Raw genomic sequence first — 14,226 nt, 5'->3', positions numbered from 1 at the left:
GCATTTATTAAGCACCTGCTATGTGTCAGGCACTGGGGAGGCAAAGATGAAGACAAGGCAGTCCCTTCCCTCAAAGGGCTTATGTTTCGTCAAGGAAGACAACACATTTACACCTGAGCATGTACAGGATACGTACAGAACACACATAAAGTAGGTTGGAAAGGAGGGCCTTAGCAGCTGGGGAGTAACTGGTGATGTCAAGGAGCGAGTCATGGAGACCTCGAGGCTTGAGCTAAGCCTTAAGGAGAGGAAGGGCTCTAAGAGGCAGCAGTGAGGAGGGAAGGCATCCGAGGCATGGGGCACAGCCCATGCAAAGGTCCAGAGACTGGAGATGGGATGTAAGGAACAGCAAGGAGCCCTGTAGAGCTGGGTCGCAGAGTGTAAGAAGAGGAGTGAGGTGCGATGAGCCTGAGCAGGTGGGCCAGAGTCAGGTCTGCAAAGGATTTTAAATACAAAGAGGGGCTTGAGTTGGGTTCTAGAGGCATGGGAGAACTCCTGGAGCTTTTTGAGCAAGGGCGTGAAAGGAGTAGATCCCTGCTTTTGGAATGTCGCTTTGAAGTGTCGGAGTCAGGATCTGAACTCGCATCTTTCCGACTGAACGTGTACCACTGTCCACTGTACCACAGTGCCTGCATGTGGGCAAGCACATTTCTCTGTCAGGAGGCACCAAGATGTGTATGCCCCAGTAGGGTTCCTAGCAGATGACTTTATCGCCTTGTCCCGCAGGTGTGGAACTGGCAGTCGGAGGAGTTTGTGTTTCTCAAAGCGCACCAGGAGCCCGTGAAGGACTTTCGGCTCCTGCAGAATTCCCGGCTCCTGACCTGGTCGTTTGACGGTACAGTGAAGGTAACCGGAAGCTCGGGTGGCCGTGGTGACTGTTGGCGTACTGGCCAGTCACTGGGATGACTTTGTAGAAACTGCATCGATTCAGTCACAGCCCTGAGTGTTTGTGGTGTTGGGGAGCCTCTCTCCAGCGCCACTGCCCCCCACGCCAGGCACCCCCATCGGTGTCCTTTCCTTGGGACCTTCCAAGCAGCGAGAAGGCTCGAACAGGGATCTGGCCATACCTGTTGTTTCTTAGCTCTGTTGGCCTCTAGCTCTTTCGATTAACTGATTGGGAAAAATCACAGCTCGTGTGTCGAGGCCGGAGTCGATCTCTTCTGTTCCTGAGTGAGCTCGCAAATTCAAAGTGTTTTTGCTAATTCCCTCTCTCTCTTTTTATTTTTTTGAAGGTTTGGAATATCCTTACTGGCAGAGTCGAGAAGGACTTTATTTGCCACCAAGGTACAGTTTTGTCCTGTGATGTTTCTCCCAATGCAGCCAAGTTTTCATCTACCTCTGCTGACAAGACTGCAAAGGTATTTGGGTGAATTGGGATTTGCTTGTGGGTGATTTAGCCTTGCTTAGGCAGCAGTGGATCAAGTGCTGGGTGTGGAGTCAGAAAGACCTGAGTTCAAATCCCACCTTTGAGGAGAGGCATTCCACCTCTCTGAGCCAAATTGCTTCCTAAGACTTAGGTACAGAGTCATAGCTGGATTAATTTTCTTTGGTGGAAGGCGTTCCCTTGCACTGATAAAATCAGTTTTTTTTGTGTATGTACTGGGATCAGAATACCTCAGGCCCCTTAATCCTGTTTGATTTGATTATTTTCTGTGTCATTTATTGTTATTCGGATACATTCTCTAAAAACAGATGTAATTCTTGGGCTGGGTAGTCCAGACAGTTTTTCCAGTGCTTATAAAAGAGGGGTCTACTTTCCTAAAAATCTTTTTCCTCCTAGATTTGGAGCTTTGAGAGCCATTCACCTCTTCATGAGCTGAGGGGTCATGAAGGCTGTGTGCGATGCTCTGTCTTCTCTGGGGACAGCGCCCTCCTGGCAACGGGAGACGACAATGGAGAAATCAGGGTATGGCTCTCGGTGCCACATTCCTGCTGCTTCTGTTGCCTGTTTTCGAGGGTGTTAGCACCCTTGTGATCCCCTCCCCAAGCTCTTGAACTGGCTCTGTTCGTTCCTGTGTGGTCTCCTCGAAGATTCTGCGCACGCTGTTTTCACAGCCTCACCCCACGTCAGAGGATGATCTGTTTGCCATCGGGGACGAGCTTTTCCTTGGAGTGGGAGGTGGTGGGGGGGCAGGCCCAGTCATTTGCTGTTGCTCTCTGTCTTAGAGCCCTGGTGGTGGGAGCTTGGAGGAGTCATCCTCCCTCTAAAAGGTGACTGGGCTCAGTTTATATTGGCAGAATTGGAGGGAGAAACGATTTTTTAAAATGTTCCTTTGTCTTCTCCTCAAATGGCAAATGAATACTTTTTAGAGAAGAAAGAAAGAAAGAAAGCCCAATTATTCTGAACCCTTTGACCATGAAGCAGGCAGGCTGTCCAAGCCCAAGGTATTGTCCTCTCTCGAGGGCCTGCTCCCCTGCTTGGTTTGTTAGTCAGTGGAGGAGAGATGAGCATTTCAGATGTTGAACGTTGGAGGTTTTTGGGAGGCAGGGAGGTGTGTCTGCAGCTAGATGGCTCTCATTTCCCTATAGTTTAAGAAATGCATGTGTCTCTCAAACCAGTTTTATTTGGAACTGAAGTCCTTTGGGCTGTGCTAAGACTATGCGTGTATGCGACAGTGCTTCTTTGGGGAGCCAGGACCACACTGAAGGGGTGCTCGACCCATCAGCACCTTTTTGACTTGGGCAGCTCTTGTCATTGTCCACCCTAAATTGCTGTGAAACATGATGGAGACTTTCCTGTGGGACTTTTGACATTATCTGTGCAGCTAGGTGTTGGGGCATATGCATGCTTCTGGGGAGGGGAAGCTGCTTCTCTTGAGCTTGGCAGTTGTGAGCTACAGTGAGCTGTGCCAATTGGGTGTCCTCACTAAGGGCAGTTCCAGTGTGGGAGGGGGCCACCAGGTTGCTTAAGGAGGCATCAGGCGGCCCAGAAATGGAGCGGTCCAAAGTTCTGTGCTGAGTGGGTTAGCAGCGGGCTTGGGCCTATGAGTGGCGACTGTAGCACTTCCAGCCTGGGTGACATAGACCCAGTGTTAAAAAATCAGCCACCCAACCCCAAACCAGAGACGGTCCCTGGGTACCGGGGCAGCAGGGGGTAGGCCGTCTGGATTCCTTGCTGTTGCCACGTGACCAGAGTACCGACCTTCTTTCCCAATCAGATCTCTGGCCAGTCTTTCTGTGCCTTGACCCTGTGCCCTCTGGCTTCCCTGGCATTGCCATCTGCCTTGCCTCTGCTCCCTAAGACCTGGCGGCCTTTCTATCTGCCCGGCAGCTGAACCCTCCTATCTGCGTTGCCTCACTCGATGAGAGCCAGGACCACCTTGCTCTTCTTTCACTGTCCTGAGTACTTAGTTCAGTTCTAATGCATAGTCAGTGCCGAAGAAAGTCGTTGCCACTCCATGCCATTCTTGGGGCTGCTTTGGTGGTGATTGTTGATGTAAACTTGGATATAGAGTGCAGTATTCAGATATGGAAGGGCTTCAACTGAGGCATGGCACAGTGGAGAGAGAGCCAGAGAGGCCTGGGTTCAAGTCCTGCCTCTGACCCATCCCTGGCATGTGAACCTGGTCAAGTCCCTTGCCTTCTCAGGGGCCTGACCTGCGTCTTTGGAAGGAGCTCCCTACACCAGAAATCACAGGGAGATCGCATGTCTACGTGTAAGTGTATGTAACATAGATACTGTGTATCTCATGTACTACGTGTACACAGTCTGTACGCATCTATGTGTGTGTACAGACATGCACGATTACACGGGGAGTCTCTGTCAGAAGCACATCTTGAACCCATGCCTCTGAGGTCACCTTTCCATCCACTTTGCCACAGCCAGCTCATGCAAGTTAGAGACAGAATAAATCCAGGTCACATTTTGTGGGAAGGCACCGGCAGCTAGGGGCATCAGACCAGGCTTCATAGGGAAGGTGATGCTTGAATTGAATCTCAGGGAAAGCCCGGGATTCTTCTCCAAGAGGCCGAGGTAAGAAAGGAAGGTGTTTGAGGCATGAGGCACAACCAGCAGCAAAGGCGCGGAGATGGGAGATGGGGGGTTGTGCATGAGTGCCGAGGGAGGGTTGATTCTGGCGGGGGGGGGTTTTCTCCCTGTTTTTGTGGTAAGTTTGTGTTGCGTCTTGACATCTCGTGCAGGAAAGTTGGGTCTTGTCAGTTTTCTTCTCTGCGTCCTGGGTGCTGTGGTCTGGAGCATCCCCGGCCAGGATGGAGGGTCCGGGGAGGGGGCGGCAGCCTCTGGCTCTGACTCTGAAGCAGGTTGTGTTCTGGCTGCTGCTGCTGCTGCTGATTCCTTTTCTCCTGCGTGTGTAGATATGGAATGTCTCCACGGGTGAGCGGCTTCATTCCTGTGTTCCTGTGACTGTGGAGAAAGGAGAGGCTACCTTCGTGGGCTGGGTGACCGACCTCCGCTTTTCTCCTGATGGCAGAATGCTTGTGTCAGCCGGGGGCTATCTGAAGGTAAGGCCCTTCTGAGCATGTGTGAGAGAAGGGAACTGGGCCCTGAAGGGGCCATGGGCTTGTTGCATTGGGCCCCTGTGACTGTGAGGCAGGCAGCTAGGACAGGTATTATCATGGCTTTTCTATAAATGAGGGGCAGCTTTGGTGTAGTGGAGAGAGAGCTGACCTTGACTCAGGGAGATCGGGGTTCAAGTCCTGCCACATACCACTTTTATGGCCCTGGGCAAGTCACTTAACCTCTCAGTGCGCACAGGCCGCTCTCTCAAACTCATCAGTTGTGAAGTAGGTGCTGGCCTATGTTGGTTCAAAGTTTGCTCCCTGGGAGCTCCTTCCTCAGTGATACCTCAGGTACAGCTAAAAACAGTTATGGAGATCCTGAAACTTGGAGCACCTTCTTTTAGAATCTTTTTTAAAGTTTGAATTCAATAGAATAAGCATTAAATGTTTATTCTGAATTGAACAAATGCCAAATAAAATGAGCATTTCTGCAAACACAGTAGAGTGGGGAGAACACCGTGGCTTAGGGAGGCATGGCGTGGCACTCTTTCAGAGATGTGGCCTGTCTCTGACTGTGGTCAAGCTAAGGGGAATTGGAGTGGGTTTAGGATAGAGGTTGTGGATGGTTAGTGGTAGACTCCCATGCCCTGTCCTCTCCTCCCCATCCACACACACACACACACACACACACACACACACACACACACACACACACACACACACACACACACACACAGCGCTCTCTGAGCGGGCCTGCTTCGTGTCATCAGGAATATTGTAAGAGGAGGAGCCTCCCAGCCATGGAAATAGTACCAGGGCGTTGTCTGGGGCTCCTGACAATCAATTCCCCGTCCCTTGGGGGGGTGTTGTGTCTCTGCCCAGGCACACCGCCTGGCAAGAAAGTGCCCATGTTGACATGGCCGTGCCCTCTGCAGCTAGCAGGGAGGGAGGCAGTGTGCTGTAGTGACCAGGTCACATGCCATGGGGTCACGAGAGACACTAGGGCCTGAACCCCAGCTCTGATACCTCCAGGCAAGCCTCTCCTCATTCTGTTCATCTGTAAAATAGGAGCAGTCATACCTGAGGCTCCAGGGATTCGGAGGATCTAAATTGTTGTCAGCTTTTCGTCAGTGTCTTTGCTGCTGTTCTTGCTGCCCTCTTGTGGCAGAGGGCAGTGTCTGAGGAATGCCTGGGGTCTTTCTGAGAGCACTGGAGATGACATTTCTGAGCCTCTGGCCCCCACCAGAAGGGCGTAGACCCGGGTCCCGAGTGTAATACTCCTAGTTCGGGGCTTTTCCCACCGCCCTGGGTTTGCTCCAGGCCCAGGCTTGGTTCTTCCAATTCCCTGTGTGACCCTGGGTGAGATGTGTAATTTCTCGTAGCTTCAGTTTGCCTGGTTTGTAAGGCCGGGGTGATCGTGCTTGTGCGAGAGTAATTGTAAGGCCCAAATGAGCCGACGAGCTGGCTGTAGTCAGGAATGTCAGCCACTGTACTCATTCTTCGGATTATTGGTTATTATTTGTTTTTCTGATAAAATTCACATCTAGAGAAGAGTTCTGGTTAATTAAGAGTTCTGCATAGCTGGGTTCTAGTCAATTGGAGTTGTGTCATATAGGAAATCTGCCTTTACACATCAGGTACATTAGGGCATATTTCTTTGTACTCCCAAAGGACTCATTTTGAGGTTCTTTTACGTAGTTTGTAGGAGGGCAAGAATTGTTTTTGTTTCTGTATCTCCCTAGCTTAGCACAGTGCCTGGCACATCATGGACATTTAGTCAATTGAATTGAATTGTGTCATAGATCTGGAGCAGGAAGGTCAACCCTCTCATTTTACAGATGAGGAAACTGAGGCCCCGAGAGGGGAAGTGACTTGCCCAAGGTTACCCTGGCAGGAGGCATCAGAAGCAGAGGAACTTAGGTCCTTAGACCCCAGGCGCTGAAAGAGTGCTTTCCACTGTACCGAGCAAGTTTGTTGGTTTCATTTAAATAGGCATTCTGAGTTGCAAAAAATCTCTGTTTGCACCCAGCTGTTCAGGAACGCCTCTGTAATCAGTTCCTAGGGTACAGATGTTCGCCTTAGGAAGAGTCGGCGCCCTGGCCACCATGCGCCCCTGCAGAAGTACATTCCCGGTCTCTGATTTGGAAAGAACAGTGTGTGACTCCTGCCTCAGACACTTCGTGGCTGGATAACTTTGGGCAGGGCCCTTCACTTCTGAGTCTCTGAGCCTTGTCTGTAGTAATCATTTTTCTTGTTATTTTCACTACCCACAAAGTCTTAACCAGCTCTATGAGCCAATGCTAACAGAATCTTTAAGGCTTTGGAGAGGCCTGGGCTCCACTCACTCATAGCCTGAAATATTGATTCGATGAGATTGGGTCACAGGGATGTCATGTTGGAGGTAGGGAGGCTTGTGGAGAACATCTCAGCTGCCCCTCTCATCTTGCATGGGAGGAAACTGAAGGCCGGAGGTGACTGGACCAAGGTCACACAGATTGTCTGATACAGAATCGGGACTGAACCTGATGTGCTGTTACTCAAAAATCTGTTCTCTTTCCAAATACCAGCAGTTCTTAACCTGCGGCACACAGCCCCCCAGCAAAATCTGCAGGGTCTGTGAACTTGGCTGGTGCGGAAATGACACGTTTCTTTTTACTGAGCACTAACAGAAATAGAGCCTTTCCTCCAGTGATGTATGTAGGCAGAAGGCGTGATTGTGAGAGGGGCTCCCAGGGCTTCCACACTTAAGACTATGCCACAGAGGTGATGACCCCTTGGCTAGACCCACCGCCCCTGATTTGATGTTTAGGATCTCAACAGGGCTCAGAAAGCATTGAACCCGACATGGAGCATGAGATTCGAGGTGACTTGCTTAAGGTCACACGGGTAGTAGTCAATCAGAAAGCATTTATTAAGTGCCTACTGTGTGCCACATACAGTGCTAGTAGCGAAGCACAAAATAGTGCCTGCCCTCAGGGAGACCATATTTTATCAGGGGATAATAATGTGTACATTTATAGGCATATACAAAACCTGCACAAAGAAAATTCGAAGCTGTTGTGGTTGAGTGAGATCACCAAAGGCCTCGTATGAGAAGTGGTGCTGGAGCTGAACTTTGAAGGAAAAGCTAAGGGATTCTAAGAGGTGAAGGTGCGGAGGCAGAGCATTTTGGGCTTGGAGGTCAGCCAGTGCCAAGGTCGGCAGAACTGGGATTTGAACTCAGGTCCCCTGACTCCAAACGTAGCACTCTTTCCAGTCTACCTTGGGGGGTCTCTGGCACAATATCACAGAAATGCTGTTCCCCCACGCCCTATCAGAATTTACCTGGCTTACCGGGTACTATGGCCGTCAGTGGCCTAATCCTCAGAATTCTGTAAAACCCAGCAAGTGCTATCAGTATGTGAAAGCCTCCTTGTTGCTGTGGACACATCAGAGACAACAGCTTCTGTGAAACAGCAGGGATCTGACTATCTAGGTCCAGGCTCTTGGAGTGCAGCTGCCACTTATGGACCCAGTGCTCCTGCTTACCAGTCTGGGAACTCGACCTGCTCCGTTTCTGACCTGGGCTGTTTGGCCATCCCTGGGTAGCCCTTGTCTGCTGGCCTCTTACGGTGAAACAACTGGCGTAGCTGAGCTGATGATGATAATAATGTGCCAGCTGTATTTACACAGCCTCAGGAATGTATCTGAGAGTGATGGAGCAAATTAAAAGTCAAAGCAACAGCTTCTGTGATGGCTGAGAACACAGGCCTTTGGAGCCTGTTTATTCCTGAATGGAGGCTTGAAATGGAATGTCAGGAAGATGAAGGAGGTGCCGGCAGCCCTTAACTCCCCAGGTCCATGTTCCTGGTAGCACTAAAGAAAGTGTGCCAGGCTAGGCTGTGGAATGTGGACATGAAATGGTACCCAGGCTGCCATGATTCTGACTGATGCAGGGAGAAGGATGCTCACAGTCATAAGAAGAACTAGTGCAGCTTTGGGGAAACTCATTTTTGTTGATATCTTTTATATTGAAATCATGTAGATTTCCAAATAGATCGATCCCCTACCTTCACTGCAGTTTCGAGTCTCAAAGAGTAGCTTGGGGCCTCAGAGGTGAAGGCACTCGACCAGGGTCACTCAATCTGCTTGTGTTAGTGGCAGAACTTGAACCCAGGTCCTTAGCTCTTCTCTGTGCAGGGCTGTCTCCATTTGGTAATTCTTTTTTTTTTAATTAAAATATTGTTGTCTTTTTTATTACATTTTATTTTTTCTCAATTACGTGGTAAAAGTTTTTGAACGTTCGTTCATAAAAATTTTGAATTCCACATTTTCTCCCACTCTCCCTCCCTTTCCCCATTCTTGAGAAGACAAGCAGTTTGATATAGATTACACATGTGCCATCATGCAAAATATATTTTCATATTTAGCTATGGTGCAAAAGAATACAGGCCAAAAAAACCCCCAAGAAAAATAAAGTAAAAAAAGTACGCTTCAGTGTGCATTCAGACTCTATCAGTTCTTTTCTCTAGAGGTGGATAGCATTTTTCATCATGAGTCCTTTGGAATTGTCTTGGATCATTTCATTGCTGAGAGTAGCTAAGTCATTCATAGCTGATCATTGTGTAATATTGCTGTTACTGTGTACAACATTCTCCTGGTTCACTTCACTCTGCGTGAGTTCATATAAGTCTTCCCGGGTTTTTCCAAAAAGAGTCTGATTGTCATTTCTTATAGCACAATAGGATTCCATCACAGTCATATGAGTATCCCCTCAATTTCCAATTCTTTACCACCACAAAAAGAGCTGCTGTAAATATTTTTGAAAATATAGATCCCTTTCCTTTTTTTTTCCTTTGGGATTTAGACTTAGTAGTGATATTGTTGGGTCAAAGGGTATACATAGTTTTATATCCCTTTGGCCATAGTTACAAATAGCCCTCCAGAAGGGTTAGATTGGTTCACAACTCCACCAACAATGCATTAGTGTCCCAGTTTTTCCACATCCCCTCCAACATTTGTCATTTTCCTTTTCTGTCATATTAGCCAATTTGATTGGTGTGGGGTGGTTTTTCACAGTTGTTTTAATTTCCGTTTCTCTAATTACAGTGATCGAGAACATTTTTTTCAGATATGTATAGATAGCTTTGATTTCTTCTGAAAACTTCCTGTTCATATCCTTTGACTTTATCAATTGGGGCATGACTTGTATCTTGTATTCTTATGAATCTGATTCAGTTCTCTATATTTGGGAAATGAAGCTTTTATCAGAGAACCATGCTGTAAAATTTTTTTTCCCCAGTTTCCTGCTTTCCTTCTAACCTTGGCTGTTTTGACTTTGTGTAAACCCTTTTTAATTTAATTTAATTTTAATTTTAATTTAATATGATCAGAATTACCCATTTTTACATCCTCTAATGCTATCTGTCTTGTTTGGTCATACATTCTTAGATCTGGCAGGTAAAATTTCCCATGTTCCCCTAATTTGCTTATGGTATCACCTGTTATCTCTAAAACTTAAACCCATTTTGACTTTATCTTGGTATATGGTGTGAGATGTTGGTTTAAACCTAGTTTCTGCCATACTCTTCCAGTTTTTTCAATTTCAGAAGTTTTTGTCAAATAATGAGTTTCTGTCCCGAAAGCTTGGCTCTTTGGGTTTATCAAACACTAGATTGCTATGATCATTTACTACTGTGTATTATGTACCTAATCTGTTCCATTACTCCACAACTATTTCTTAGCCAGTACCAGATTGTTTTGATGGTTATTGCTTTGTAATGTAGTTTGAGATCTGGTGCTTCTAGGCCACTTTTCTTCACTTTTTTTTCATTGATTCCTTTGGTGACCTTTTGTTCTTCCAGATGAACTTTGTTACTAGTTTTTTAAAGCTCTGTAAAATAAGTTTTTGTAGTTTGATTGTCATGGCACTGAGCAAATAAATTAATTTAGATAAAATTGTCATTTTTATTATATTGGCTTGACCTACCCATGAGCAATTAATATTTCTCTAATTGTTTAGATCTGACTTTATTTGTGTGAAAAGTATGTGTTCATATAGTTCCTGGGTTTGTCTTGGCAGGTAGACTCCCGAGTATTTTATTTGTCTGCAGTTATTTAAAATGGAATTTCTTTGTCTCTTGCTGCTGGACTTTGTTTGTAATATGTAGAACTGCTGATGATTTATGTGGGTTTATTTCATATCCTGCAACTTCGCTGAAGTTGTTAATTATTTCAAATAGTTTTTTAGTTGATTCTCTAAGTGTACTGTCATATCATCTCTCATCTTTCTTCTCTCTCTTTCTGCCTCTCTGCCTTTCCCTTTCCACCTCTCCTTCTCTCCCTCCTGTCCCCTTTTTTTCTACTTACATGGCTACCACCCTAGTTCAGGTTCTCCTGATCTCTTGGATTATTTCAATAGCCTCCTAATCTCCTGCCTCTTTTTTTTTTTCCCAAATCCATCTTCCATTCAGGTGCCAAAAATTGGCATGCTTTAAATAAGGTTTGACCACATCACCCCCCTGCCTAATAAACTCCAGTGGCCACTTGGCCTCTTCCTCTTTCTGTCATTCAAACCCCTTCGCAGCCTTACTCCAGACTTCCACATGCTATAGAATCCAGCCAGTCAGCCCTTGCTGATCTTCCCCCAGAACCTTCCATCTGCCATCATCATGCCTGAGAGCCTCCTCACCTCTCCCTTCTGGAGACCCCAGCTTCCTTCATTGCCCACCATGTACCCTGTCTCTGTCTTGTGTGTCCATAATGTTTTCATGCTGTCTCTCTCATCAGGCCCTGAGCTCCAAGAGAGCAGCGACTGTCTTTTGACATTCTTTGTATCCCCAGCCGTGCTTAGTACAGTACGTGGCACATAGTAGGCACTTTGCAGATGCTTGTTGGTTGACTCACCTTGATCAAAGACTACCCTTCTGCTTGAATCCTATTCTGATCTTCCCGGCTGCCAATCTTTCCCCCCAAAATGACTTTGTATTTATTTTGTCTCTCCATTTATACCTGTGTATGTGTTATCTCCCCCTATAAACTTTTCAGCCCCTTAAGGGCAGGAATTGTCTGAATCTTGTCTTTGTAACCCTGTGATCAGTACAAAGCCCGGCACATAGTAGGCACTTAACACCTGCATGTTAGTGGATCGCTTTGTGTAGCAATTACCAAGGTAATCAGGGAGCCTGACTGGTAGATAATAAGCAAATACTCTCATTGAAATCACAAAAAGCAGTCAGTTTATCTACTTGTCGGAGAATCTAAAGAGCATCAAATAGGTAGGTATAATAAGAGCATAGCAATCATCTTTGGACCGGCTCAGTCAGAACCTCATCCAAAAGATGAGAAAAATAAGATAATGAATTATAATACCTGACCTTTAGATAGCACTTTTTTACAAAACACTTTACATGCAGGAACTCATTCACTTACATTACAGGAACTCACAACAGCTTAGTGAGGTACTTACAATGTGCATTAGCCTCACTTTGCAGAGAAAGAGATTGAGGCTCAGAGTTCAAGTAATTTTTATGCAAGGTCAAATACCAGAATCAAGCTTGAACCCAGCCTTCCTAACCCCATGCTGTCCTTCACTTGCCCTTTGTACATGAGGCCCATGACCTTATCAGGGGACCCTTATCTACAGTTGGGTTGGGTTTCAGTGGGCTTGGGAGTAGAGGAGTGATGAGACACAGATGACAGCTAGTAGGGGCACCACTCTTTTCGTTGTAATCATGGGTCAAACTCGATGGCCGCTAGATTCTGTGATTTTGTGATTCACTCTGTAGGCCATTAACTCCACCTGAGACTCTGTTTTGTCTTCTGATAGTGGTGGAACGTGGACACCGGCGAATCCTCACAGACCTTCTACACCAATGGAACCAGCCTCAAGACAATACACGTGTCTCCTAGTTTCAGAACATACGTGACTGTTGATAATCTTGGAATTTTATATGTACTACAAGCACTGGAATGATATTGCTACGCCCGGTGTAAGTCATCCGTGACTGCTTGGGGCTAGGTGCTTTGGAATTGGGGGGAGGGGGAGGTCCCAATCAGACTCTGTGTGTCAAGTTTTGCTAAACTGTGAATCATTTTGTAGTATTGAATTCATTACAAGCACTTGTTGTCAGATGAATAATGTTTATGTAGATTTTTCCCCAAATGAGCACACCTTTAATCTTGTTTTCCATAATCATTATTATTGTTAACAGTTTATACTTTCAGATGCAAAAGGAAATTTATGTAGCTTGTTATACTGTTGATATAATTCTATTTTCAGATATATTCAAATTAGTTGACATAATTAATGAGAGTAAAAAGAAAATAGATATCTGGGAAGTAGGATAAATGCCTTTCAAGTTTGGGGGGTTGGTCTAGGGAGGTGCCTTCACAGAGGAACTCTTACCTCCCTCTGACCCCCCACCCTCATTGTGAGGGAAGGCATTTAGATGAAGGAGAATATCTTTTAAGTTAAAAATGTTTTGTATCTCATAAATGTGCTTTATGAGGAGCTGTGTACTGAGGTGGCTGGAGGGCCAACTGGCCTTGGCATCAGGAAGACATGGGGTCACTTCCTGCCTCTGCTGTGTAGGGGAAAGTCATTTAACCTGTCAGTGTCCCACTCTTTAAGACTATAAGTGGCAGATGATCTGCATTGGTGGAGGGAATTTCTATGTCAGGGTCTCTACCAGTGAAATCACAGGTCTGGGTTATTCCCCCCAAAACTGCTTTAAAAATATTTTGTGGTTGCAATGTTAACTTAAATTGACTCAGTACAGTGAACCTTTACATTTCAAACTTGCTCCTTTATAAAGTAGTCATTATGGAAGGATGAGGAAAAACCAAATCCATTAGCCCACATATTTTTCATTCCCTCCCCCTCCCCCAGTGAACATGGTACCAGGGAGATCATAGTGGGCCAGCCATAAGTAGACTCTAGAAATGTGATTTGGGTTTGATGTTATGGGCTCTCAGTCCCTTCACCTCTCCTTCCTGGTCAGAATCTTTCATTGTCTGAGCCCTACACTCAGAATTATTAGAATCCATTTTTTTTGGGGGGGGGTAAGTGAATACCTTTCTACCAGAAAATAGTTTTGGGGTAGGGGAAACCCATCTTCATTAGGGGAAAGTTTAATTACAGAGATAGTCCTATCAGGTTCTTTGATGAATGGCGTGACTTATGCTAATCTCTCTGGGTCTCCGTTTCCTTAACTACAAAATGAACTAGATGGTCGTTGAAGGTCCCTTCCATCTCAGTGAGACTTTAAAACTGCTGTTATTTTTTTTATGAACAGAGAACCCCCTAGGACTTGGTTCATGTTTAAAGGAAGGACTTTATAACTCTCAGCAATGCCAGTTGTAACTTTGTAGGGACTTTTTTGCCCCCTTCAAAAAGTGTGTGAAAAGCGGATGTTCCACTTGGGGTGCCATGGGCATCTCAGGACTAACTGTTCTGAAATCTGCCAAATGGTCTAGCCATACCAGAGAGTGCCATTCAATTGAAGGCAAAATTGTACCAGCATTCAGCAGTAGGAGGCAGGGAATGGAGAAGTAGAGGATGTCATTGTAGCATAGAGCTCTCTCAGGGGGTCCTCTAGTCTTCTTTTACAGATAGGGAAACCGAGGCCTCGAAAGGTGAGGTGACTTTGCCCAGGGTCTCGTAGATCACGAGTGGCTGAGCAAGGACCTGGATTCTCTGGTCCTTTTCTGTAAGCTTAGCACTCTTTCTGCTGCAACATGAAAGCTGTGCAATGAGGCTACCAAAGGTGGAGTCCTGCCCCTCGCCCT

At 46.3% G+C, this 14,226-nt stretch overlaps 1 protein-coding gene across 4 annotated transcripts in view; it reads left to right on the top strand.

Moving 5' to 3' along the window:
• APAF1 (apoptotic peptidase activating factor 1) overlaps window positions 1-13,105 on the top strand; it is a 95,289-nt gene extending 82,184 nt beyond the window's left edge. For all 4 annotated transcript variants that reach the window (XM_027855779.1, XM_027855780.1, XM_027855777.1 and 1 more), the window contains 5 exons: window positions 727-846; window positions 1,233-1,358; window positions 1,781-1,906; window positions 4,315-4,461; window positions 12,266-13,105. In XM_027855779.1, the coding sequence (XP_027711580.1) occupies window positions 727-846; window positions 1,233-1,358; window positions 1,781-1,906; window positions 4,315-4,461; window positions 12,266-12,412 (666 nt within the window). In that variant the 3' untranslated portion in view covers window positions 12,413-13,105. The remainder of the gene's footprint in view (window positions 1-726; window positions 847-1,232; window positions 1,359-1,780; window positions 1,907-4,314; window positions 4,462-12,265) is intronic.
• The last annotated feature ends 1,121 nt before the right edge of the window (window positions 13,106-14,226 follow it).

This window comes from Vombatus ursinus, unplaced genomic scaffold (assembly GCF_900497805.2).
Source record: "Vombatus ursinus unplaced genomic scaffold, bare-nosed wombat genome assembly UNPS02011334.1, whole genome shotgun sequence".
NCBI classification, from domain to species: Eukaryota; Metazoa; Chordata; class Mammalia; order Diprotodontia; family Vombatidae; genus Vombatus; species Vombatus ursinus.
The sequence above is the reverse complement of the archived record's forward strand: the minus strand, read 5'-3'. Positions and strand labels throughout refer to the sequence as shown.